The 27,408-nt window shown below is 37.6% G+C and overlaps 1 protein-coding gene across 3 annotated transcripts in view; it reads right to left on the reverse strand.

Moving 5' to 3' along the window:
* The window catches only part of FAT3 (FAT atypical cadherin 3), a 719,190-nt gene that overhangs the window by 113,712 nt on the left and 578,070 nt on the right, over positions 1-27,408 (reverse strand). For all 3 annotated transcript variants that reach the window (XM_067038291.1, XM_059068671.2, XM_067038292.1), the window contains one exon: positions 25,722-25,861. In XM_067038291.1, coding sequence (XP_066894392.1) covers positions 25,722-25,861 — 140 coding nt within the window. The remainder of the gene's footprint in view (positions 1-25,721; positions 25,862-27,408) is intronic.

A 27,408-nucleotide genomic window follows, 5' to 3' on the forward strand; every position in this document is an offset into this window, starting at 1 on the left:
ACTGCAGTTACTATATTTATTGATGTACATATGGTCCTTCCTTGGCCATGGGGAGCCTCTTCAAGTTGGCTTTTGCAATGTTCTGACACAACCCAAGTAGTCTTTGATAGCTTCCTTGCTTTCCAATAATTGCTGCTGGTAATTTTTTCAGGGTCATCTTGTACATTTTTTTCTGCCCCAGTCTTGAATTATCCATTTCTTCAAGAAGTGTTGGTTTCTTTTTAGTTAGAAGTGGCATTTAGAGACCACAGTCTGGTGCTAAGAATGCTTATTGCTGCTAGCTTTGCTATTTTTTCAGTGGGCAGAGTCAGGAAAGTGTTTTGTTTTAAACAATTATTTCGTGAGTTCATATTGATACTACCAATTCAAAATTAAGTTGTCAACAACCCTGTATATCAGTGGCCTGGCACCAGCACTGGGACCCCCCGAATCATGTGGCCAGCTGCACTGGGATCCAACCTCATCCACTGTGGGACAGCAGCCACTGCATGTGTCAGGGCCTGGAAGCCAACTGAGCTGAGAGCCTACCAGCACATCCACAGTAGTTGACCTTGCCACAACAAAAGACCCCATGCAGTCCACATAGGAGGCACCACTAGAACATAAGCCCTGGTGACAAGAGTGTAGTGTGCAGCTGGGCTGCATAGGATGTCTCCTACACAAGGCTACTTCTCCAAGACCAGCAAACATAACTGAACTACCTAATACATAAAACAAACACAGAAAATAAGGTAAAATGAGGAGACATAGTAATATGTCCTAAATGAAAGAACAAGACCAAACCCCAGAAGAAGAACTAAGCATAGGGGAGATGAGCAATCTACCCCCATAGAATTTAAGAGGATGATCATAAAGATGCTTAACAAGCTTGGGGAAAGAATGGATGAGCAGAGTCATAAGTTTTAACAGAGTTAGAAAATATAAAGAAAACCAAACAGAGCTGAGGAACATGATAACTGAAGTAAAAAAATACTCTAGAAGAAGTCAACAGTAGATTAGATGATACAGAGTAAAGGATCAGTGAACTAGAAGACAGAGTAGTGGAAATCCCAAGCTAAACAGAAAAAAAAAAAAAAAAAGAATTTAAAAAAAAGAGAATAATTTAAGAGACCTCTAGGCCAACATCAAGCACACTAACAAGCACACTAAAGGTCCCAGAAGGAGAATATAGAGAGAAAGGGGCAGAGAGCATACTTGAAGATATACTAGCTGAAAATTTTCTTAACCTGGGAAAGGAAAGAGACATCCAGGCCCAGGAAGTACAGAGAGTCCACACCAAGACAAATAATAATAAAAATGTCAAAAATTAAAGATACTGATCCTTTTTTATAATTTTTATTTTTTAAAATTTATTTTTAAAATATTTATTTATTTGGCTGTATGAGTCTTAGTTGCAGCATTCAGGATCTTTCATTGTGGTGCATGGGCTCCAGACCGCTCAGGTTTAGTTGCCCTGTGGCATGTGGGATCTTAGATCCCTGACCAGTGATTGAACTCGCATCCCGTGCATTGGAAGGCAGATTCTTAACCACTGGAACACCAGGGAAGTCCCAAGAGAGATCCTTAAAAGCAGCGAGAGAAAAGCAACTAGTTATAAACAAGGGAACTCCCATAAGACTATCAGCTGACTTTTCAGCAGAATATTTGCAGGCCAGAAGGAAATGGCATAATATATCCAAGTGCTGAAAGGGAAAAAAGCCTACATCCAAAAATAATCTGTCTGGTAAGGATATCATTCAGAACTGAAGGAGAGATAAAGAGTTTTAAAGACAAGCAAAAGCTAAAGGAGTTCATCACCACTAAAACAACCTTACAGGAAATGTTAAAGGGATTTCTCTAAGTGGAAAAGAAAAGGCCACATATAGAAATTTAAAAAATTATGATGGGAAAAATCTCACTGGTAAAAGCAAAATATAGCAAAGGTAGTGGACCAAGCACTTATAAAGCTAGTAGGAAGGTGAAAAGACAAAAACAGTAAAATCATCTTTATCTACAATAAGTAGATAAGGAATACACAGAATAAAAAGATGTAAAATATGTTGTCAAAAACATAAAATGTGGGGGGAAAGGAGTAAAAATGTGGGGCTGTTAGAATGCATTTAAACTTAAGAAATCACCAACTTAAAATAGATACCCATACATATTAGATGTTATATATGAATCTCATGGTAACCACAAATCAAAAACCTTTAATAGACACAAAGAAATAGAGAGAAAAGAATCCAAACAAACACTAAAGATACTCATCAAATCACAAGGGAAGATTGCAAGAGAATAAAAGGAACAAAGGAGAACTACATAAACAATCAGAAACAATTAACAAAATGGCAGTAAGTACATATCCATCAATAATTACTTTAAATGGAAATGGACTAAATGTTCCAACAAAAGACATAGAGTGACTAAATGCTAAACAAGAAAACAAGACCTACATATATGCTGCCTACAAGAGACTCATTTCAGATCTAGAGACACGTACAGACTGAAAGTGAGAGAATGGGAAAAGGTACTCCATGCAAATGGAAATCAAAAGAAAGCTGGAGTAGTAATACTTAGACAAAATAGACTTTAAAACAAAGGCTGTAACAAGGGACAAAGAAGGGTATTACATAATGTTACAGGGATCAATCCAACAAGAAGATATAACAATTGTAAATATATATTTACTCAACATAGGTGCACATAAATACATATAGCAAATATTAACAACATAAAGGGAGAAAATAACAGTAATGCAATAATTGTAGGGAACTTTAACACTCCACTTACGCCAATGGACAGATCATCTAGACAGAAAATCAATAAGGAAACATTGGCCTTAAATGACACATTAACCACATAGACTTAATATATATATATATATAAATATACATATATACACATATGTGTATATAATATATAGAACATTACATTCAAAAGCAGCAGAATACACATTCTTTTCAGACACCCATGGAACATTCTCCAGGAGAGATCACGTGCTAGGCCACAAAACAAATCTCAATAACTTTAAGAATATTGAAATCATATCAAGCATCTTTTCCAACCACCACATTATGAGACTAGAAATCAACCACAAGAAAAAAACTGCAAAAATCACAGATGTAGAAGCTAAACAATATGCTACTAAACAACCAATGGGTCACTGAGTGAGGAAATCAAAGAAGAAATAAAAAAAATACCTGGAGACAAATGAAAATGGAAACACAATGACCCAAAATTTATGCGACGCAAACAAAGCAATTCTAAGAGGGAAGTATAATGATGTAGGCCTACCTCAGGAAACAAGAAAAACCTTTAGCCAGACTCATCAAGAAGAAAAGGGAGAGGGCCCAAATAAATAAAATTAAAAATTAAAGAGATGTTACAACTGATACCACAGAAATACAAAGGATCATAAGAGATTACTCTGACAAATTTTGTGTCAATAAAATGGACAGTCTAGAGGAAATAGATAAATTCCTAGAAACATATAATCTCTCAAGACTGTATCAGGAAGGTAGAAAATGTGAACAGATCAATTACCAGTACTGAAACTGAATCAGTAATCAAAAAACTCCCAACAAACAAAAGTCCAGGACCAGATGGCATCACAGGTGAAATTTACAAAACATTTCAAGAGTCAGTATCTATGCTTCTCAAAATATTCCAGACAACTGAAGAGGAAGGAATGCTACTGAACTCATTCTACGAGGTCAATGGAACCCTGATACCAAAACCAGACAAAGATACCTGCCAAAAAGAAAATTAGAGGCCAATATCATTGATGAACACAGATGCAAAAATCCTCAACAAAATAGTAACAAACTGAATTCAACAATACATTAAAAGGATCATACACCATAATCAAGTGGGATTTATCCCAGGGATGGAAGGATGGATGGTTCAGTATCCACAATCAGTCAATGTGATATACCATATTAACAAATTGAAGAATAAAAATCATATGATAATTTCAGTAGATGCAGAAAAGGCTTCTGACAAAATTCAACATCCATTTATGATAAAAACTCTCAACATAGTGGGTATAGAGGGAACACACCTCAACATAATAAAGCCCATATATGACAAACCCACAGCCAACATCATACTTAATGGTGAAAAACTGAAAGCATTTCCTCTAAGAAAGGAACAAGACAAGGATGCCCACTCTCACCATTTTCATGCAATTGGAAATCTTTTTACATATTGGAAATCCGAGTCACAGAAATCAGACAAGAAACTTAAACATTCAAATTGGAAAAGAAGAAGTACAACTGTCACTGTTTGCAGATGACATGATACTATATATAGAAAATGCTAGCACCACCACCAAAAAACTATTGGAACTGATAAATAAATTCAGTAAAGTTGCAGGATACAAAATTAATATACAGAAATCTGCTGCATTTTTATACATTAATGATGAACTATCAGAAAGAGAAATTAAGAAAACAATCCAACTTTCATTTGTATCAAAAAGAATAAAATACCTAGGAATAGGTCAAACCAAGGAGGTAAAAGACCTGTACTCAAAACTATAAGACACTGATGAAAGAAACTGACAATGACACAAACAGAAGGAAAGATATACCATCTTCTTAGATTGAAAGAGTTAATATTGTTAAAATGACCATACTACCTAATGCAATCTACACATTCAATGCAATCCCTATCAAAAAAATTGGCATTTTTCACAGAACTAGAACAAATAATTCTAAAATTTGTATGGAAACACAAAAGACCCCAATCTTGAGAAAGAAAAAAGCTGGAGGTATTATACTACCTGATTTCAAACTATCCTACCAGGCTACATTAATCAATGAAATATGGTACTGGCACCAAAACAGAGACATAGATCAATGGAACAGAACAGATAGGTCAGAAATAAACCTATGCTTATATGGTCCATTAATCTATGACAAAGGAGGCAAGAATATACAATGGTGAAAAGCCAGCCTCTTCAGTAAATGGTGTTGGAAAACCTGGAGAGTTATATGCAAAGGATCAAACTGAACTACTTTCTTACACCATATGCAAAAATAACCCAAAATGGATTAAAGACTTAAATGTAAGAGCTGAAGTCATAAAACTCTTAGACGAAAACAGGCATAACACTCTTTGACATTGTGTTAGCAATATATTTTTCGAATATGTCTCTTCAGGCTACAGAAATAAAAGCCATAAAAGCCAAAACAAAACCAAATGGGACTACATCAAACTGAAAAACATTTGCATAGTGAAGGAAACTATCAACAAAACAAAAAGGCAACCTGCTGAATGGGAGAAGATATTTGCAAATAATATATCTGATAAGGGGTTAATATGCAAAATATACAAAGAACTCATAAAACTCAACATCAAAAACCCAACCTGAATAAAAAATGGGCAGAGGATCTGAATAGACATTTATCTAGAGAAGACATACAGATGGCCAACAGACACATGAAAAGATGCTCAACATCACTAATCATCAGGGAAATGCAAATAAAAACCACGAGATATCACTTCACACCTGTCAGAATGGTCATAAGGACCATAAATAACAAACGTTGATGAAGAGGCTGAGAAAAGGAAACCATCATGCACTGTTAGTAGGAATGTAAATTGGTACTGCTGCAATGGAAAACAGTATGGAGGTTCCTAAAAAATTTAAAATTGAACTACCACATGATCCAGAAATCCCACTTCTGGGTATTTTTCTGAAGAAAAAAAAGCACTAATTTGAAAAGACATATGTACCCTTATGTTCATGGCAGCATTATTTACTATAGCCAAGATATGGAAGCAACCTAAGTGTCCATCAATAGATGAATGGATAAAGAAGGTGGTGTGTGTGTGTGTATACATACATACACCAGAAACACACACACAAACAATAGAATATTACTCAGCTATAAAAAAGAATGAAATCTTGCCATTTGCGACAATATGGATGGACATAGAGAGTATTATGCTAAGTGAAATAACTCAGAAAAGGACAAATACTCTATGATTTCATTTATATGTGGAATCTAAAAAACAAATCAAACATAACAAAACAGAAACAGCCTCATAGATACAGAGAACAAATTGGTGGTTTCCAGAAGGGAGAGAAGTGGGGAAACAAGTGAAATAAGTTAAGGGGATTAAGAGGTAAAACTTCCAGACACAAAGTAAATAAGTCACAGGGATGTAATGTACAGCAAAGGGAATACAGTATAATTGATAATATTATAGTAACTTTTTATGGTGACAAATGGTAAGTAGACTTATCATGGTGATCATTTTGTAATATATAAAAATATCAAGGCATTATGTTGCACACCTGAAACTAATACAATATTGTAAGTCAATTATACTTCAATAAAAAACAAAACAAAAGACAATATTAAGGTACCCATCAAGGTTTTTACTTAATCTCATTCTTTTTACCTGTCTATCTTCTTTCTCCCATGATGACATTTCTCATGCTCAATGACATCACCATAATTATTCCCCTACCTGAATGCTCACATATCTGAAATACATGCCCAAGTCTCTGAATAACACCAACATTGTTATTATAATCACATTAAAATTATGGTCATTCAAACTAATTTGATATTATTTTGTCTTTTTGTCCTTCGGATTTATCCCACTAGGCATATACAGTCAAATTAGTATATGTAAAGTCACTTAGAATAGTTCTTCCCTGTACATACATGCTCCCAACTGGATACACATATATGTTCATCTGCTTCCATTTACTTTCAAATTTTAGACTTGCTTTTTTAACATTTAATTTTGTTTTATATTATATGTAAAATTACCAATGTTAAATTTACAAAAAGTTATAGTCAAGCTTAGCTTCTGTATCTTTCTCTTTCATGTATTCCCTTCTTCTTCAGGTATACTATTTTTTTTCAGTAATGTTACATTTTATGCATCTATTTTATTAATATTAACATACTGTATACACTCCCCTCAACAGGCTATTTCACTTAACATTATATCCAGGGTCCCCAACCCCTGGGCGGTGGACCAGTAGCAGTCCATGGCCTGTTAAGAACCAGGGCCGCACAGCAGGAGGTGAGTGGCAGGCAAGTCAGCAAAGATTCATGTACCACTCCCCATTGCTTCCCATCACTCACATTTCCACCTGAACCATTACCCCTCCCCTCCTCGTGGAAAAAGTGTCTTCCATGAAACAGGTCCCTGGTGCCAAAAAGGTTGGGGACTGCTGCATTATATCAATGGTTCTTAACTGAGGATGTCGTTGTCTCCTGGGGTCATTTCACAATGTCTGGAGACATTTTTGGTTGTCACAGCTCAGGGGAGGGATTTTCCTAGAACCTAGTGGATAGAAGGCAGGGGAGTTGCTAAACATCCTAAAATGCACAGGATAATCCCCTGCAACAAAGAGCTATCTGACTCAAAAGGTCAATAATGTTGCTGCTTTATATCATGAAGACCATGCTACAGCAGTACAGAAATACTTTTCCATGGATAAATGTATCATAGTTAACTCAATCAGTCCTCTATTGATGTGCATTCCTATTTTGCTCTTCAAATGACCATGAAATGAAGAGCCTTGTGCTTGTGTCTTTTCACATTTTTGCTAACATATATTTCTGTCCCTAGAATTGGGATAGCTGAATCAAAGAAGTGCTTATATGGTTTTGTGAGATACTTCCCATATTCCCCTACCTATAAGTTTGATCACTTTGCCTTTCTATAGCAGTATTTAAGCATGACTGTCTTCCCACAGCCTTGCCAACAGAGCATGCTGTAAAACTTTTGGGTTTTTGGCCAATCTGATAGATGAGAAATGTCATCTCAATGTATTTAAAATTTTCCTTTCTCTTGTTATGAGTGAGGTTGAGCATCTTTTCATATGTTTAAGAACCATTCGCATTTATTTTTCTGTTAAAACTATATCAATTCATTTTTCTAGGGTTAGATGGTACTTTTTTCCCTTTATTTTGGGAGCATGATGATGCACATTGCAAATGTTTTCAATTTTGTCATTTATCTTTGTCATTTTGTTTATGGTAATTTTTTTTTTGCCATGCAAAAAAGTTTATTTTTATTTTCATGTAGTTGAATGCATCAATCTTTTCCCTATTGTTTCTGGATGTTAAGTCATAGTTTAGAATATTTTCTACATTTCCAGATTTTTGGTGATCACGCTTATTTCTTTAAAATTGAATTTAAATGCTTCCTTTTCTTACATTTACAGCTCTAATCCATTTGGAATTTTTCCTAGTATATTATGTGAGGAATGGGTCCAGTTTTATTTTATTCCACATGGCTCTCTATTTATTTCAATGCTATTTTTTTAGCAGACCATCACTTCCTTACTGATTTGAGAAGTCACTTTTACTGTATACTAACTCTACCTATGCAGATAGTATATTTCTAGCTTTTCTATTTTGTTGCATTGGTTTATCTGTCTTTTCATGTAACAACATCAAAATGTTTTAATTACAGAGGCTTTATAGTATTTTTTTCCTTCCAGTTTTATAGAGACATAATTGACATAAAGCACTGTGTAAGTTTAAGGTGTACAGCATAATGATTTGACTTACATACATCATGAAGTGATTATCATAATGAGTTTAGTCAACATCTATCATCTCATATAGATACAAAATTAAAGAAATGAAAAAACATTTTTCTTGTGATGAGAACTCTTAGGATTTACTCTCAACAAATTTCACATATAACATACAGCAGTGTTAATTATATTTGTCATGTTGTACATTACATCCCTAGTACTTATTTATCTTATAACTGGAAGTTTGTACCTTTTCACTACCCTTCATTCAGTTCCCCCTCTCCCTCCCACCTGCCTTTGGTAACCACAAATCTGATCTCTTTTTCTATGAGTTTATTTGTTTGCTTTTGCAGTATAATTGACCCACAATACTATGTTAGTTCCTGATGCACAAATAGTGATTCCATATTTCCATTATATATTTTTTAATTGTTTGGAAAAGCTAGGTCTTCTCTTTGTTCTCTTCAGGATTTTTATGGCTATTCTTTTTTTTTTTTTTTTTTTTTTTTTTTTTTGTTATAGGCGGACCTTTCACTGCTGTGGCCTCTCCCGTTGCGGAGCACAGGCTCCGGACGCGCAGGCTCAGCAGCCATGGCTCACGGGCCCAGCCGCTCTGCGGCACGTGGGATCTTCCTGGACTGGGGCACGAACCCGTGTCCCCTGCATTGGCAGGCGGACTCTCAACCACTGCGCCACCAGGGAAGCCCTATGGCTATTCTTGACTGTTGTTCTTTTTTTTTTTTTTTTTTTGTCTTTATTGAATTTGTTACAATATTGCTTACGTTCTATGTTTTGTTTTTTTGGCCACGAGGTATGTGGGATTGTAGATTCCCAACCAGGGATCAAACCCGCAACCCCTGCTTTGGAAGGTGAAGATTTAAACAGTGGACCTCCAGGGAAGTCCCGATTGTTGTTCTTCTAAATTAACTTTATAATCAACTTCTATAGCACTTGAAAAAGTGATAGCATTTTAAACTGGGGTTATGTTAAAAGTACAGGATAATTAAGGAAGAACTAATTTCTTCATGATGGAGTCTTCCCATCCAGAACATAGTTTGTCTTTTTTCATTTGTTCAAATCTACTATTTTGTTTTTCAGGAGTGTTTTAGTTTTCCTCAAATAGGTTTTGAACACTTTTAAAGTTTATATATGTGCTAACCTAAATGGGTTATTTTTCATTACACTTTTTCACTGTTTTTTTTGGGGGGTGGGCTATATATGGAGGCCATTAATTATTGTATGTTAAATTTATAACCTGTTACTTTACTAATTTTCCTATCATTTGAAGTAGTTTTTCCCTTCCCTCCTTGGGAGCTTTTCAGATATATAATTAAGCTACATGCAAATAGAGATCAGTTTCCCTTTATAATTTTTTCCAGTTTTCCTTTATAATTCTTATAACACATATTGCTTTATCTTAGCTAATTGTATTGGCTAATACTTACAGCACAATGTTAAATAGTAGTGGAAACAGTGATATTCTTGTCTTATTCCTGACTAATAAGAAAGCCTTTAGTGGTTCTCCATTAAATAATATGCAAGCATTTGGCTGCATTCTAGAAAATCATTTACTTTTAGAAATAAATTTAGTCAGACCATGGTTGTTCTTATACATAACTGTACTATCCATCACTTTGGTGGAGATGTGCTTTTTTGAGTGAGAGGAAAAGGGCCATGCTATGACTTCTGTGCCAGGACGACTTGCTGTGGGAGTGAGCTTGACACGGGGACAAGCTTTGCTTGTAGTTTATGGTAGAAAAAGTGTAGAGAAGTGTGCCTATAGCATTTTGGGTATTGTTTTATCTCCGCTGTATTTGGAAAGCCGTACTAGATTCTTTGAATGCCAATTCTTTCCTTTAAAAAGTTCCAGTTAACTTAGTCAAGATGCTAAAATATTTGTGTTCACAGAAGCAGTCATATTAATGGGATAAAAGAGCCTTTCTGGCCAGCAAGCCTGCCCTGACCTTCCTGAGGTTTCAAAGTTGATGTGCTCTTGAAAAGCTTGCCTCTTTCTGCTTGCTTTGTCCTGAGCCTAATCTACAGTCAGAACAAGTGTTTCTCTGTAAAAGACTTCCCTTTCCTCATTTGCTTTTTATTTCCCACAGTTGGGGCCATTTGTGAGCTCCTGAACTACCAAACAAAGCAAAGTAACTCTCAAAGATGTTGTGTTCAAAATGGTAATTGAAATGCCTAAAGAAGTACAATGGATTCAAAGCAGGAGGAAACCTGAGTGTGGGAAGTCTCTTCAGAGCTGGTTTCAATGCTGCTCACCACAAACACTTTGGGTTTTGCAGGCTCGTCTAAGCTAAGTCTGGGTAGATGCCAAGTCCAGCTTTACAAAGGCTCATGGCATGAAGTGTCCATGGGGTGAGTTGGAGGGTAAGGCCTCTGTCTTTCATTAGAACCAATTAAATCCTGAATTACTGAAAATTCTGTTCTGCCTCTGTTTGCATTTCAAAACCATACTTAAAACATTCTATAGTTGTGATTTCAAGGATGATGCCTCTTGTATTCTCTCCAAGCTTACAAGTTTTGTTTTTGAATGCCTAAGGAGAAAAATCGTGTGCTTGTTTTCCAGTTTATAAATCTGTACCATATTCATTGCTTAAACTGTATCATCTCTTGTTTCTCAATGAGGAAAATGAGAATCAGAGAAGTTAAGGGATGTGCCCAAGTCGCAAGGGCAAGGCCACACTCAAACTTAGGTCTTACGGAGCCAAATTCTGTATGCATTCCATTATACAGTTTCCATGTGCACTTAAATTATATACGCATTAACTATAAATGTACAAAACATACATGTGAACAAACATGTGCAAATATTATGTACCTTGCTATACAGAAATCCTAATTTACCAAACACATAACTGACATGACCATTCTCATTTCAGGAACATTAATCATGGGATTATTCTGAACAGAAAGCTCCCTGCTGGGCTTCCCTGGTGGCACAGTGGTTAAGGATCCGCCTGCCAATGCAGGGGACACGGGTTCGAGCCCTGGTCCGGGAAGATCCCACATGCCGCAGAGCAACTAAGTCTGTGCACCACAACTACTGAGCCTCTGCTCTAGAGCCCGCGAGCTACAACTACTGAGCCCACGTGCCACAACTACTGAAGCCCGCATGCCTAGAGCCCGTGCTCCACAACAAAAGAAGCCACTACAATGAGAAGCACGCACACCTCAATGAAGAGTAGTCCCCGCTCACCACAACTAGAGAAAGCCCGCGCACGGCAATGAAGACCCAATGCAGTCAAAAATAAATAAATAAAATAAATAAATTTATATATTAAAAAAAAGAAAGTTCCCTGCTGCCTTTAAAACTGGGATCCATTTTCAAGAATTGAGTTACTCATAAGTTGTCAGGCATGGATCTATTGCATTCAGTGAGATTTTATCATTATTATTTTTTTAACAGAAAAGTCTCACCGTAGAGTTGGCTTGCTGCCTTATTTCATCTATATAATTGTACTTGTTCCAGCATTGTCTTAGCCTAAATATAGAAGGACACTTTGGGCCACTGTCTTTTTCACCTGCTAAGAGGGAGATGATGTTAAAGGAAACAAAAGTAAACCCTTGATGAGGGTGTCTCTTGAAAGCCCCTCGATCCAGGGATCATGGAGCAGCACTACCAAAAGTGATTTGTTTCTACCGTCCACCTTCTTTTAAGCGGTGCAAAGTGGAGGAAAAGGATAAGACAAAATCCCAATCTTCAAGGTAAAGTCTGCTTTCTAAGGAAAGAGGCCAGTTAGGAACTCCCAACATCACCTAGAGATGAGAGGAATGGAATCCCCATGGCCATCAAGGGCAAGGCTAACCCAGGAACGCACATCACAGACCTCCCAGCCCCAGAGAATAGGGACCTGCTGGCTGGAAGACTTAGTGGCCAATCTAAATTAACTGCCTTATGGGGCTTAAGAAATGTGGAAATCATCTGAAAGAGAATTTTAATCTCAGATTTGGCTGTGGAGCATACAAATACAAGCTGATTTTCATATCTTTATAAATCAAAGCAGGACTTGAATAAGAAAAGCATATGAAAATCACAAAAGTACGTATCATAAGTCCCTGAATAAAATCGATGTAATTTTTAGATTATTATTTGGGCATGAATATCTCCACTGCCTTTCATGAATAACAGTAAAAGCCACACACATAATATTTTATAGTTAGTAGGTATATTATTACAGTTTTAAGTTGAGAAAAGACTACAATAATAAAACCTACATGTGTCTGACACATCACAGCTCTCATGATATCACATAATATCTTATTTATTCTTACAATAGCCCATGAGGTATGTAAGATCTTACTCGCATTATGTTGGAGAAACTGAGTCTCACAGAGATAGAGCTTCCTTCTGTGGTAACACAGTCAACCATTGGTTAAGTGCTGACTTTGAACCTGGGTCACCTGATTCAGGGTCAGTACTCCTTCCACTAGACCAAATGCTTCCCCTAATGAATTAAGCTGTATATTTTATATACATAGACATGTAAGGGAAAGTTCCTAAGATGGTATCTGATTTTGAGAAGGAAGAAGTGGGTTTGTATATCTACCTGTGTACACCTAGGGCAGCCACCTAACCTGTCTGTGCCTCAATTTTTCACTGGAAAAATGAATGTGATGATAAAACTTGATTTAACTAGTCCCAGGGTGCCAGGGAAATGAAGCTTAGAATGAGGCTTGTTAAGTGTTATTATGCAAATAACAGGTGTTATATATTAATTTTCATCCCTTGGTCTTTTGGACAAGACAGGCTCTAGATTTATTTAAATTTGCAATGAAGATGCAGCAGCTCATATGGGTTTGGTAGATATATGGGGAATGTTGTTAAAATTTGTCATTTCTGGGCTTCCCTGGTGGCGCAGTGGTTGAGAGTCCGCCTGACGATGCAGGGGACACGGGTTCGTGCCCCGGTCCGGGAGGATCCCACGTGCTGCGGAGCGGCTGGGCTCGTGGGCCGTGGCCGCTAAGCCTGCGCGTCCGGAGCCTGTGCTCCTCAACCGGAGAGGCCACAGCAGTGAGAGGCCCGCAAACCAAAAAAAAAAAAAAAAAAAAATTGTCATTTCTCATCCTTGGTAGTGTGTGTCTCTGCAGCTCATAAGCTCAGTGGGTGGAAGGGAGGGCTATAAAGAGGTTGGGGTATTTTGCTCTCTTCCTAGCATGTATGACCAGCTATGAAACATTCTAATGGCCATAGGTGGAGCCATGTTTATGGGGCAGCCACTTAAAAAAGTGTCCCCCTCGTAACTAGTAGAGCCAGATGAGTGTCTCTTCCTGCCTTAGAATAGGTAGCAAAGATTTAATTTTACTTTCGTGAGGCAGCACAGTGTAGTGGTTGAGAGTGCAGAGCAGTCTCTAGAATGCAACTGCCTACATGTAAACCCTGATCTACTCAAGTTACTTAACTTCGCTTTGCTTCAATTTCCTTATCTGTAAAATGGGGATGCCTACAGGGGATTCTTTTCCTATTTCCAATGTAATAAACTACCAAAGATTTAGCAGTTTCAAATAACACCCATTTATTATCTCCTAGTTCTACAGGTCAGAAGTTTGAGTATAGTGTGGCTTAGAGTCTCATAAGCCTGAAATCAAGCAGTCATCAGAGATGTGTTCCCTTCTGGAAGCTCTGGGGATGAATCAGTTACAAGGTCACTCAGGTTGTAGGCTGCATTTGGTTTCTTGAGGTTAAAGACCCGAGGTCCCTGCATCTTTGCTGGCTGTCAGCAGGATCCTCTCTCAGATCCTTAAGTCTGCCTACATTCCTTGCTGTGTTGCATCTTCCATATTCAAACTAGTGTTGATGTTTTAAATTCTCTCATATTTGGAATCTCTGATTTCCACTTTGCTGCATCTCTTCCGACTCCAGCTGGACAAAATCATCTGCTTAAGGGCTCGTGTGATTAGACTGGGTCCACCTAAATAATCTAGGAGAATCTCACTATCCTAAGATCTGTATCTTTAATTACATCTGCAGTGCCCCTTTTGCCATGTAACATATTTACAAATTCTGACGACTAGGAGAACATAGACATCTTGGGTGTGGGATGGGGGTGCATTCTGTCCACCCCAAAGACTGCCTTTTTTTTTTTTTTTTTTTTTTTTTTTTTGCTGTACGCGGGCCTCTCACTGTTGTGGCCTCTCCCATTGTGGAGCACAGGCTCCGTGGCCATGGCTCACGGGCCCAGCCGTTCCGCGGCACGTGGGATCTTCCTGGACCGGGGCACGAACCCACGTCCCCTGCATCGGCAGGCGGACTCTCAACCACTGCACCACCAGGGAAGCCCAGTCATTATTCTTTTTGATGCTTAAATTATCCCATCTTTGACCAGTGGAAGGCAGTTCAAGTTGTCTCTTGTCACCTTCTAACAAGATTCCACTAGCCTTTTCTGGCAGGATAAGATGCCCAGGCTCCTGCCCCAAACCTGGAATCAGCTATTTCTACAAGGAATCCTTGTTCCTTTCCATGGGAAATGGTATGTAGAGACCACAGTCTGGGTGCTAAGGGTAGAATCCCTCTTCAAATGGATCTGTAGTGCTCTTGTATGTTTGGACAAGAACTTCATCCTTCTCAGCATCTCATTATTCCTGTCCCTTATGAACCTCTGGTCCCACCTGGATGTTCCCACCTCCCCTCTTATTTATAACAGCCAGTGTTCCTGTGATTCCTCACCTTTCCGCCAACCAGACTGTCCCATTTCTCTTAATTCTTTCATTCTTCTCATCTAAGACCGACACCCTTGCTCATCTCTGACCTTCTATGGCATCAAGTGGGAATACTTCCATAATGCTGAAGAATAGTGGTACCCTTTTTCACAGATTATTTCTATTTTTAAAAAAATATCTTGAAGGGAGCTAACTTACTATTTGCTATCCAGGGCTTTGGTAGGCAAACTTAACTCTTTCTTAACCCAGAACAACAGTGCTTTGAAACACCATGGCAGCAGCCAGTCAAGTCACCAGAGGAGGGAGGCATCCGAAAACCAACAACCCCCTGAGGTATGTATGTTTCCTAGGAAGCCTGGGTGGCTGCATGTTGAAATTTTTAACTAGAATTTCTGAGTAATGAAAATATTGAGTAATTTACCTTAACCATTTTTGAGCCACCTACCCATTTAAAAACATGATCAATAATAAGGGGCTACTCTCTGAAAAAATATACATGCACACCAAGATATATCAACAATTTCATAAGATTCAAGGATCTGCCAGGGACTCAAACTATCTTGGAGATTCCAATTTGTTTGCACAACTAGGTTCTGATTTGCATCAGCTTGTTGGAAGCAGCTGGATGTGGAGGTTGGGAGGGGCTGTGGACGGAATGGAACATAGCTGGAACCAGGGTGTTGGTTTTAAATTTCTCCACTCAACATTATTCATGCTCTGGTCTAGAGTGATGAATGTTATTTCTGGAGCCAGTCATGAATTATTTGCTACCATTCCACAATATTATATATGTAGAAATTGGAAGTCAGCTCTTAATAACTTGGGATAATTCTTGGAATACAGAAAGCACTCAAAAATGTTGGTTGGTTTTAGGCAAAGAAAAGACTGTCAAATGTGGCCAACCTGGGAGGGACCATCAGGAACCAGGAAAAGCCCACTAACATACTCTGGGTCTTGTGTGCTTACAGAGCCCTTGACAATTTCTATATGGTTCATCAGCATTGACAGTGCCTTAATGGATCATCTCTCACTTTCTACCCCAAGACTAGTCAGATGGTTTCCAAGATGGTTCTCCACTAAAGGCTTGGGATGCAGCTCTGGATAATCTCTTTTTCAGAGCACTGTCTCAGGCACTCACTTATTTCTCACAACAACGTGTGGGGCAGTCCCCATGATACAAATGCTCAGAGAGGTTAAGAGATAATACTACTAATAATAGCAGTAGTAGCTAATATTTATTGAGCACTCATTACGTTTCAACCTCTTGCTATTATACTTTTTAAAAATTTACTTTTTTATTCAGCAGGTTCTTATTAGTCATCCTTTTATACATATCAGTGTATACATGTCAATCCCAATCTCCCAATTCATCACAGCACCACCCCCACCCCCCATTGCTTTCCCCCCTTGGTGTCCATACGTTTTTTCTCTACATCTGTGTCTAAATTTCTGCCCTGCAAACCAGTTCATCTGTACCATTTTTCTAGGTTCCACATATATGCATTAATATGCGATATTTGTTTTTCTCTTTCTGACTTACTTCACTCTGTATGACAGTCTCTAGATTCATCCACGTCTCTACAAATGACCCAATTTCATTCCTTTTCATGGCTGAGTAATATTCCATTGTATATATGTACCACATCTTCTTTTTCCATTTGTCTGTCAATGGGCATTTAGGTTGCATCCATGACCTAGCGATTGTAAATAGTGCTGCAATGAACATTGGGGTGCATGCATCTTTTTGAATCATGGTTTTCTCTGGGTTTATGTCCAGTAGTGGGATTGCAGGGTCATATGGTAATTCTATTTTTAGTTTTTTAAGGAACCTCTATACTGTTCTCCATAGTGGCTGTATCAATTTCCATTCCCACCAGCAGTGCAAGAGGGTTCCATTTTCTCCACACCCTCTCCAGCATTTGTTGTTTGAAGATTTTCTGATGATTCCCTTTCTAACTGGTGTGGGATGATACCTCACTGTAGTTTCATCTGCACTTCTCTAATAATTAGAGATGTTGAGCAGCTTTTCATGTGCTTCTTGGCCATCTGTATGTCTTCTTTGGAGAAACGTCTGTTTAGGTCGTCTGTCCAGTTTTGGATTGGGTTGTTTGTTTTTTAATATTGAGCTGCATGAGCTGTTTATATATTCTGGAGATTAATCCTTTGTCTGTTGATTTGTTTGCAAATATTTTCTCCCATTCTGAGGGTTGTCTTTACATGTCATTTATAGTTTCCTTTGCTGTGCAAAAGCTTTTAAGTTTCATTAGGTCCCATTTGTTTATTCTTGTTTTTATTTCCATTACTATAGGAGGTGGATCAAAAAGATCTTACTGTGATTTATGTCAAAGGGTGTTCTTCCTATGTTTTCCTCTAAGAGTTTTATGGTGTCTGGCCTTACATTTAGGTCTCTAATCCATCTTGAGCTTATTTTTGTGTACGGTGTTAGGGAGTATTCTAACTTCATTCTTTTGCATGTAGCTATCCAGTTTTCCCAGCACCACTTATTGAAGAGACTGTCATTTCTCCATTGTATATCCTTGCCTCCTTTGTCATAGATTAGGTGACCATAGGTGCATGCATTTATCTCTGGGCTTTATATCTTGTTCCATTGGGCTATATTTCTGTTCTTCTACCAGTACCATATTGTCTTGATTACTGTAGCTTTGTAGTGTAGTCTGAAGTCAGGGAGTCTGATTCCTCCAGTTCCATCTTTTTCCCTCAAGACTGCTTTGGCTATTCGGGGTCTTTTGTGTCTCCATACAAATTGTAAGATTTTTTGTTTTAGTTCTGTAAAAAATGCCATTGGTAATTTGATAGGGATTGCATTGAATCTGTAGATTGCATTGGGTAATATAGTCATTTTCACAATATTGATTCTTCCAATCCAAGAACATGGTATATCTCTCCATCTGTTGGTATCATCCTTAATTTCTTTCAACAGTGTCTTAATAGTTTTCTGCATACAGGTCTTTTGTCTCCCTAGGTAGGTATTTTCCTAGGTATTTTATTCTTTTTGTTGCAGTGGTAAATGGGAGTGTTTCCTTAATTTCTCTTTCAGATTTTTCATCATTAGTGTATAGGAATGCAAGAGATTTCTGTGCATTAATTTTGTATCCTGCGGCTTTATCAAATTCATTGATTAGCTCTAGTAGTTTTATGGTGGCATCTTTAGGATTCTCTATGTATAGTATCATGTCATCTGCAAACAGTGACAGTTTTATTTCTTCTTTTCCAATTTGTGTTCCTTTTATTTCTTTTTCTTCTCTGATTGCCATGGCTAGGACTTCCAAAACTATGTTGAATAATAGTGGCAAGAGTGGACATCCTTCTCTTGTTCCTGATCTTAGAGGAAATGCTTTCAGTTTTTCACCATTGAGAATGATGTTTGCTGTGGGTTTGTTGTATATGGCCTTTATTATGTTGAGGTAGGTTCCCTCTATGCCCGCTTTCTGGAGAGTTTTTATCATAAATGGGTGTTGAATTTTGTCAAAAGCTTTTTCTGCATCTATTGAGAAGATCACATGGTTTTTCTTCTTCAATTTGTTATTATGGTGTATCACATTTATTGATTTGCATATATTGAAGAATCCTTGCATCCCTGGGATAAATCCCACTTGATCATGTTGTATGTTGTTGAGGAATTTTGCATCTATTTTAATCAGTGATATTGGTCTGTAATTTTCTTTTTTTGTAGATTCTTTGTCTGGTTTTGGTATCAGGGTGATGGTAGCCTCATAGAATGAGTTTGGGAGTGTTCCTTCCTCTGCAATTTTTTGGAAGAGTTTGAGAGGGATGGGTGTTAGCTCTTCTCTAAATGTTTGATGGAATTCACCTGTGAAGCCATTTGGTACTGGATGTTTGATGGAATTCACCTGTGAAGCCATCTGGTGCTGGACTTCTGTTTGTTGTAAGATTTTTAGTCACAGTTTCTATTTCATTACTTGCGATTGGCCTGTTCATACTTTCTATTTCTTCCTGGTTCAGTCTTGGAATGTTATACGTTTCTAAGATTTGGTCCATTTCTTCCAGATTGTCGAGTTTCTTGTGGTAGTCTCTTAGGATGCTTTGTATTTCTGTGGTGTCTGTTGTAACTTCTCCTTTTTCATTCCTAATTTTATTGATTTGAGTCCTCTCCCTCTTTTTCTTGATGAGTCTGGTTAATGGTCTATCAATTTTGTTTATCTTCTCAAAGAACCAGCTTTTAGTTTTATTGATCTTTGCTATTGTTTTCTTTGTTTCTATTTCCTTTATTTCTGCTCTGATATTTATGATTTCTTTCCTTCTGCTAATTTTGGACTTTTTTTCTTCTTCTTTATCCATTTCCTTTAGGTGTAAGGTTAGATTGTTTATTTGTGATTTTTCTTGTTTCTTGAGGTAGGCTTGTATAGCTATAAACTTCCCTCTTAGAACTGCTTTTTCTGCATCCTATAGGTTTTGGATCGTCATATTTTCATTATCATTTGTCTCTAGGTATTTTTTGATTTCCTCTTTGATTTCTTCAGTGATCTCTTGGTTATTTAGTAACGTATTGTTTAGCCTCCATGCGTTTGTGTTCTTTTCCTTGTAATTGATTTCTAATCTCATAGAGTTGTGGTCAAAATGATGCTTAATATGATTTCAATTTTCTTAAATTTCATGAAGCTTGATTTGTGACCCAAGATGTGATCTATCCTGGAGAATGTTCCATGCACACTTGAGAAGAAAGTGTACTCTGCTGTTTTTGCATGGAATGTCCTATAAATATCAATTAAATCTATCTTGTCTATTGTGTCATTTAAAGCTTGTGTTTTCTTATTAATTTTCTGTTTGGATGATCTATCCATTGGTGTAAGTGAGGTGTTAAAGTCCCCCAGTATTATTGTGTTACTGTTGATTTCCTCTTTTATAGATGTTAGCAGTTGTCTTATGTATTGAGGTGCTCCTATGTTGGGTGCATATATATTTATAATTGTTAAATCTTCTTCTTGGATTGATCCCTTGATCATTATGTAGTGTCCTTCCTTGTTTCTTGTAACATTCTTTATTTTAAAGTCTATTTTATCTGATATGAGTATTTCTACTCTAGCTTTCTTTTGATTTCCATTTACATGGAATATATTTTTCCATCCCCTCACTTTCAGTCTGACTGTGTCCCTAGGTCTGAAGTGGGTCTCTTGTAGATAGCATATATATGGTTCTTGTTTTTGTATCCATTCAGCAAGGCTGTATCTTTTGGTTGGAGCATTAATCCATTCATGCTTATGGTAATTATCAATATGTATGTTCCTATTACCATTTTCGTAGTTATTTGGGGTTTGTTTTTGTAGGCCCTTTTCTTCTTTTGTGTTTCTTACTTAGAGAAGTTCCTTTAGCATTTGCTGTAGAACTGTTTTGGTGGTGCTGAATTCTCTTAGCTTTTTCTTGTCTGTAAAGCTTTTGATTTCTCTGTTGAATGAGAATTTTATCCTTGCCGGGTAGAGTAATTTTGTTTGTACGTTCTTCCCTTTCCTCACTTTAAATATATCATGACACCTCCTTCTGGCTTGTAGAGTTTCTGCTGAGGAATCAGCTGTTAACCTTATGGGAGTTCCCTTGTATGTTATTTGTCATTTTTCCCTTGCTGCTTTCAAAAATTTTTCTTTGTCTTTAATTTTTGCCAATTTGATTACTATGTGTCTCGGAATGTTTCTCCTTGGGTTTATCCTGTATGGGACTCTCTGTGCTTCCTGGACTTGGGTGGCTATTTCCTTTCCCATGTTAGGGAAGTTTTCAACTATAATCTCTTCAAATATTTTCTCGGGTCCTTTCTCTCTTCTCCTTCTGGGACCCCTATAATGCAAATGTTGTTGTGTTTAATGTTGTCCCTGAGGTCTCTTAGGCTGTCTTCATTTCTTTTCATTCTTTTTTTTTTTATTATTCTGTTCAGCAGCAGTGAATTCCACCATTCTTTCAGGTCACTTATCCGTTCTTCTGCCTCAGTTATTCTGCTATTGATTCCTTCTAGTGTATTTTTCATTTCAGTTATTGTGTTTTTCTTCTCTGATTGTTTGTTCTTTAATTCTTCTAGATCTTTGTTTAACATTTCTTGCATCTTCTCTACCTTTGCCTCCATTCTTTTTCCGAGGTCCTGGATCATCTTCATTATCATTATTCTGAGTTCTTTTTCTGGAAGGTTTCCTATATCCACTTCATTTAGTTGCTTTTCTGGGGTTTTATCTCATTCCTTCATCTGCTACATAGCCCTCTGCCTTTTCATCTTGTCTGTTTTTCTGTGAATGTGGTTTTTGTTCCACAGGCTGCAGGATTGTAATTCTTCTTGCTTCTGCTGTCTGCCCTCTGGTGGATGAGGCTAAGAGGCCTGTGCAAGTTTCCTGATGGGCGGGACTGGTGGTGGGTAGAGCTGGCTGTTGCTTTGGTGGGCAGAGCTCAGTAAAACTTTAATTCACTTGTCTGCTGGTGGGTGGGGCTGGGTTCCCTCCCTGTTGGTTGTTTGGCCTGAGGCGACCCAGCACTGGGGACTACCAGGGCTCTTTAGTTGCATAAATGGCAGAATCTGGGATGGCTCAAGCCAAGGAGTACTTCCCAGAACTCTGATGCCAGTGTCCTTGTCCTCATGGTGAGACACAGCCACCCCTTGCCTCCGCAGAAGACCCTCCAACACTAGCAGGTAGGTCTGGTTCAGTCTCCTATGGGGTCAACTGCTCCTTCTCCTGGGTCCTGATGTGCACACTACTTTGTGTGTGCCCTCCAAGAGTGGAGTCTCTGTTTCCCCCTGTCCTGTCGAAGTTCTGCAATCAAATCCCACTAGCCTTCAAAGTCTGATTCTCTAGGAATTCCTCCTCTCATTGCCGGACCCCCAGATTGGGAAGCTTGATGTGGGGCTCAGAACCTTCACTCCAGTGGGTGGACTTTTGTGGTATAAGTGTTCTCCAGTTGGTGAGTCACCCACCCAGCAGTTATGGGATTTGATTTTATTGTTTTTGTGCCCCTCCTACCGTCTCACTGTGGCTTCTCCTGTGTCTTTGGATGTGGGGTATCTTTTTTGATGAGTTTCAGTGTCTTCCTGTCGATTATTGTTCAGCAGTTAATTGTGACTCTGGTGTTCTTGCAAGAGGGAGCGAGAGCACATCCTTCTACTCTGCCATTTTGAACCAATCTCTCTTACTATTATTCTGTATATGTAAACTCATGTAATCCTCACAGCACCTCTAATGATGTAGGTACTGGTACCCCCATTTCATAGATGAAGGGACTAGGGTGCAGAGAAATTAAGTGACCTACACCAGCTGGAGGTGACTCAGTTAGTAAATAGCAGAGTTGGGATTAGGACATGGATTTATTCCCTATAAAGCCCAGTTTGTCAAATACTATGCTATTTATATAAAGCACAATAATATCCTACATAAAATCAACAACTCTTTTATACTGAGGCCCTTGTCCAGGAAGTTTTTGTAAAGAGGATGCTTTGTTCTTGCGTTTAGTATGTCTGCATCTTTATAACTTGAAGACCACCGAACCTTTTTACATTCTGTACTCATGCTAGAGAATCTCAGAGAGGAAAAGGATGTTTATTCATCACCAGATATTGTAGCTCTGAGGCACAAGAATTCTGGGAGAACAGGCCAAAACTGAAGATGAAGGAATGGTTTTCTTGTAGACACAGAGGTCCCTGAGGCTGTAATTTATTTGACATTTGTGAAGTGAAATTCAACAGGTTGTTTATGGCTGATTTGAAGCCCATGTCATGCCATGTTTTATGGCTCCAAATGAACAAAGTAGAGAAAAGTTCCCCAAAGAAAACTGAACAGGTGTTTTGGGGGCTACAGGACATTTCAGTTATATGGTGAAGAATCTCCATTTGATGGTAAATCATTAAGTTGTCTCAGGTCATGGGTTGGACTGTGATTTAGTGGTTTCTAAAATAAACCTAGAATGCCTTTCCTTTCCCCAAATATCCTTTTTGTAAAAATGTCCTTGACACTGAGGACTTTGACTAATTCAGAAATTGCTCCTGTCAGCACTGCCAGAGGAGCTGTGGTAAATGTGAGCAGAGGCCTGGACTGGCAGAGGCTGGTGGGTCTTCAGGCTCAAATAAAGCCAGATAGACAGAATATTGGTTTTCTGATGGTAATAATGATAGCACACAAATTTATGCTTTGGAAACTGTTAGTTCTCACTTCTTGAGAAGGTCATGGCCCTGGAGACACAGGGTAACTTGGAAAGTTTTGACAAGAAAATCTCTTGATATCCTAATTTATTAACCTATTGAGCTTGGGCTTGCCAAAGGGAACCTCCAAGTTCACCCCAATTCTCTAATTCCTGAATGGCTCTAGAGACAAGTCTAACTGTACACTAGTCTGAAGTAAGATCAGCAAAAGCAGGATGTGAACAACATGTACATTCAACGTCTTGTAATACATGCTTCCATATTAATTTTTTAAAAGTGGGTGCACATCAGTTATCTGGGTTTAAAACTCTGAACCACTGTGACTTCAGGCATGTAGTACAGTTCCCTGCACATAGTATGAACTCAAGATATATTTGTAGAGAAGATGCTTTTGAATGATTTATCATCTGGTCCTAATGAAATTCTGAAATAAAAGTTTCATAGATTAATTTTTTTTGGTTAACATTTATCAGTTGTGTGCTTTGGAGATCCAGCATACCTGCCATTCAGGCCCTATTGAAAATATAATATCTACTATCCATTAATTCATTCTAAAATATTTAATATGTATCTATAACATTCTGGCTACAATGAATCACCATTTAATTCAACTGTTATGAAATGCTGGAGAAAAGTAAGTAATGAATAGGGTTCCATGCTTTTATTTGTATTTTATTCAAATACATCATATGTTTCTAAGTGGTGCTAAAAAGTTGAAGTTGGATATGTTAAGACATGGCTAATTTTAAAAGTCTAATTTAAATTCCCATTTAAAGTGAATTAGCACTAAAGACTTAGCAATGCTACAAGTGTGTTGTTTTGTATTAGTCTTTAGATTGTGTGATTCATGCAGGATCTCAATCCTGGGGTCCTTTCCAGGTATCTCTATCTTTTGAAGATACTCTGAAGCAGTCTGGATTTAGGTAGGGTGACCATACAATTTACTGTCTCAACTGGGGCAACTTTGAGTGTCATAATTACACCAGTGCAATAAGTATAAATGGGATTCTCTCAGGCAAATAGGGTCATATATTCATCCTACAAAAGGACATGGGTTAAAGATCAGTAGTTGATACACACGGGCTGCCTTATCAAGTGCATGTCATGTCCCTTTTCTGTGTTTCAGTTTATTTGAATGAAAAGTAAAAGGGTTGTACTATAACCAACGCTACTGTTTCCTTCAAACTCCGCCACTTTATGCTTACAAACAGTCTCAAAGGAAAGAGTCTCATCATGTTTTTGAAACAGCTTCAAACTGAGAGACAGCTGGATAGACAAACACATAAAACCCTCCTCCTCTCCCTTTGTAAAAACCACACTGTTACAAAAGCTTACATCATATTTGAAATAAATCAACACTTGCTTACTTTCGGGTTGGTAAATATTTCATCTTCAATACCTGAAGCACTGTGTTGAGAAGGATTCTGAGGCCACATCTGTGCTCAGCAGGAAAAAAAAACCAAAACAAACAAACAAACAAAGACCCTTGATCGATTAGTGATGGTTTCTGGGGTCATGGGAACAGAAGAGAGAGGCAGGGAGGGTGGGAGGGGTTAGGGGCTACGTGTGTGTGCCAGCCCTCTGCCATAACTGGCTTAAGGTCTCTGGTGCTAAAATACAAAACAAACAAACAAAAATCTCATACGTAGGGTAAATCTGCTCCATATTGATATCTAACATTGTATTAGCCTCACCCAGAGATTTTTTTCGCCTCTTCTTTGTTCTCAGTGCCCTTTCATGAACACTCAAGTAGCAGAGTAGAAGTGATGGTCCTCAACCCTGGCTACATGTTAGAATCACATAGGACCTCTAGGGATGGGGCCCAAGCTTTATTGGTTTTAACACCCTCCAAAACCAGGGGATTTTACTGTGCAGCCAGGATGAAGAACCACTGGCATAGGGGCTGGAACGGGAGATTCGAGTCAGGACACACAGCTCTCTTGTTCTTTATTAAGGCTGTGTGACCTTGGATATACTACTTAGATTATCTTAGTTTGTAAAATGAATTTGGACTCAGGCATTCTCTAGCTTTAACTTTCTGGGACTAAAGCATGAGGAGGTGAAGAATATCATGGTGTGTTAACTCAGACACTACAGATGTCCTTCTCTTTGTAAATTCAAGGAAAGCTGACTTTGTTGTCAAAGAGATAAATCTTACAAGAAATGATCAGGAAACAAATACACATCACTCTTCCATGCATGAACAATCATAACTTCTTGAAAGATGCAGCTAAGTTATGTAATAATGTTGATAGAATCCTTTGTTAAGCTGTTCTTGCAAATGCTTTTTTTTTAAACACTAAAACTCCATGGACATAATTTACTACTTTCAACAGGTATTTTAATTGCTTGCACCCCCTGACTTTAGCAGACTTCTCGGCATTCCCACTATTTAGTAATTTGACATCTTACCTGAGTGACAGCAACATTTGTCCCATCGGTGACTTCCACACTCATATTATAGATGGACCTCTGCTCTGCGTCCAAAGGTTTTGCAATGACAATGGTCCCAACAGCCTTCTCTGCATCAAAAGAGCTGTCAAAATTGCCCCCTGACGAGTTCACAAAACAACATGAAATTAGCATATCTGAAAAGTTATTACACATACTGAAGCATACAGATTTAAAGGAAGATCTTATATAGAAATGTTTTTCTGACAGGCATCCCTATTACTCAGTTTTGTACATCTTAAATGGGACCCTTTGTTTTTTAACTTAATTCATATTTCAAAGCACAGCCTCTACAATGCATAACAAATGTCACAAAAAAAGAATGTATTGGAAAAATCCCCTCAGCACTAATGTTATAGCAGTGAAGCATAAACTGACTCCATAAAATATTTAGAAAGCTAAAGTCCTTCAACCCCTTGTGGCTTCTGGGCTAGGAATTTGTAGATCCTTTGCTTTTCCAAAGTATTGATAGATTAAATTCTAGGTAAACAAACAGTCCAATTATTATTAACAAAAATGAGTAGACACTCTGAAATCTATTCCAGGATTGATGGTAAACATGTGGTTGGTAGAGTTCAGATTCCCTCAATTAGATGTCAGAAATAAAGTTATAAATACTAGAAAATAAGAAAAAGCAGTAAAATTGAATTTCTTATTAAAGGTTCTCTCTCTGTAAGTTGGGATATTTATAGAAGTATATTTTTGCCATCTTGACAGTGTGAATTATCTTTCCCCCCCAAAATAGAAAGTTTATGGGAGATTTACAAAATGGAATCTGGAAAGAAGGAGATGAAAACATCAGCTATGGAACATCAGCTGATAAAATAATCCATAGAAATGTTTAGAAAACTTTACTTTTCTCCCCCTGGACTAGGTGTAATCCATAATCTGTAACTAATGTGCCTAAAACAGCATAGACTTTGTTGAAATTACTGTAGGTGTTTCCATCTCTGTGAACCAAAGTGTAGTTTATGATCTTTTTCAAAATGAAAGATTTTTTTTTTTTAAGGGGAGAGAAGATATTGGTATAAGTGCTGGAACGATTTTAATTAAGTATCAGTATATGTTCACAAGCTCTATTTACTTTAGTCTGAAATTTCATCATGTCCACAAATTTTGTTCTTGGACAGTAATTTTATTTAACACACACATAGGGCACATAGGGCAATGCATTTACTGAATTTCATATTTTAGAAAAGAAATCTTGGTTTCTCTTTTTTGCATTTAATTTTGATGATCAGTCAACAATATTATATACAATTTCTATGATATTAGAATTAGAAATGGGCAGATGAGTTAAAGGAATAGAGAATTTTACCTGAATTGCTAGAATCTGATGTATAATGATACGAAATAAATAATATGGTGTACTTAAAAAAAAAAAACCTGGTCATACATATGACCAGGTTTTTCAGGTACTTATTGTGTGTAGCTGTCATATACACTTGAGATTATTTAATTGCTAGAGAGAACATAATTGCCCTTGACATTTAATTAAAGTTATGGAGATATGGGTGTACCAGAGAATTGCTTGGAGATGATATATTTTTCAAAAATTTCATCTCAAAAAGAGACTCATCTTCCACTTAATATCTTTAATTGATTTACTGAGAAATACTAAATGTTAACTCCAAAAAGTGTCTTTTGA

This window comes from Kogia breviceps, chromosome 7, assembly GCF_026419965.1.
Source record: "Kogia breviceps isolate mKogBre1 chromosome 7, mKogBre1 haplotype 1, whole genome shotgun sequence".
Taxonomy (NCBI): Eukaryota; Metazoa; Chordata; class Mammalia; order Artiodactyla; family Physeteridae; genus Kogia; species Kogia breviceps.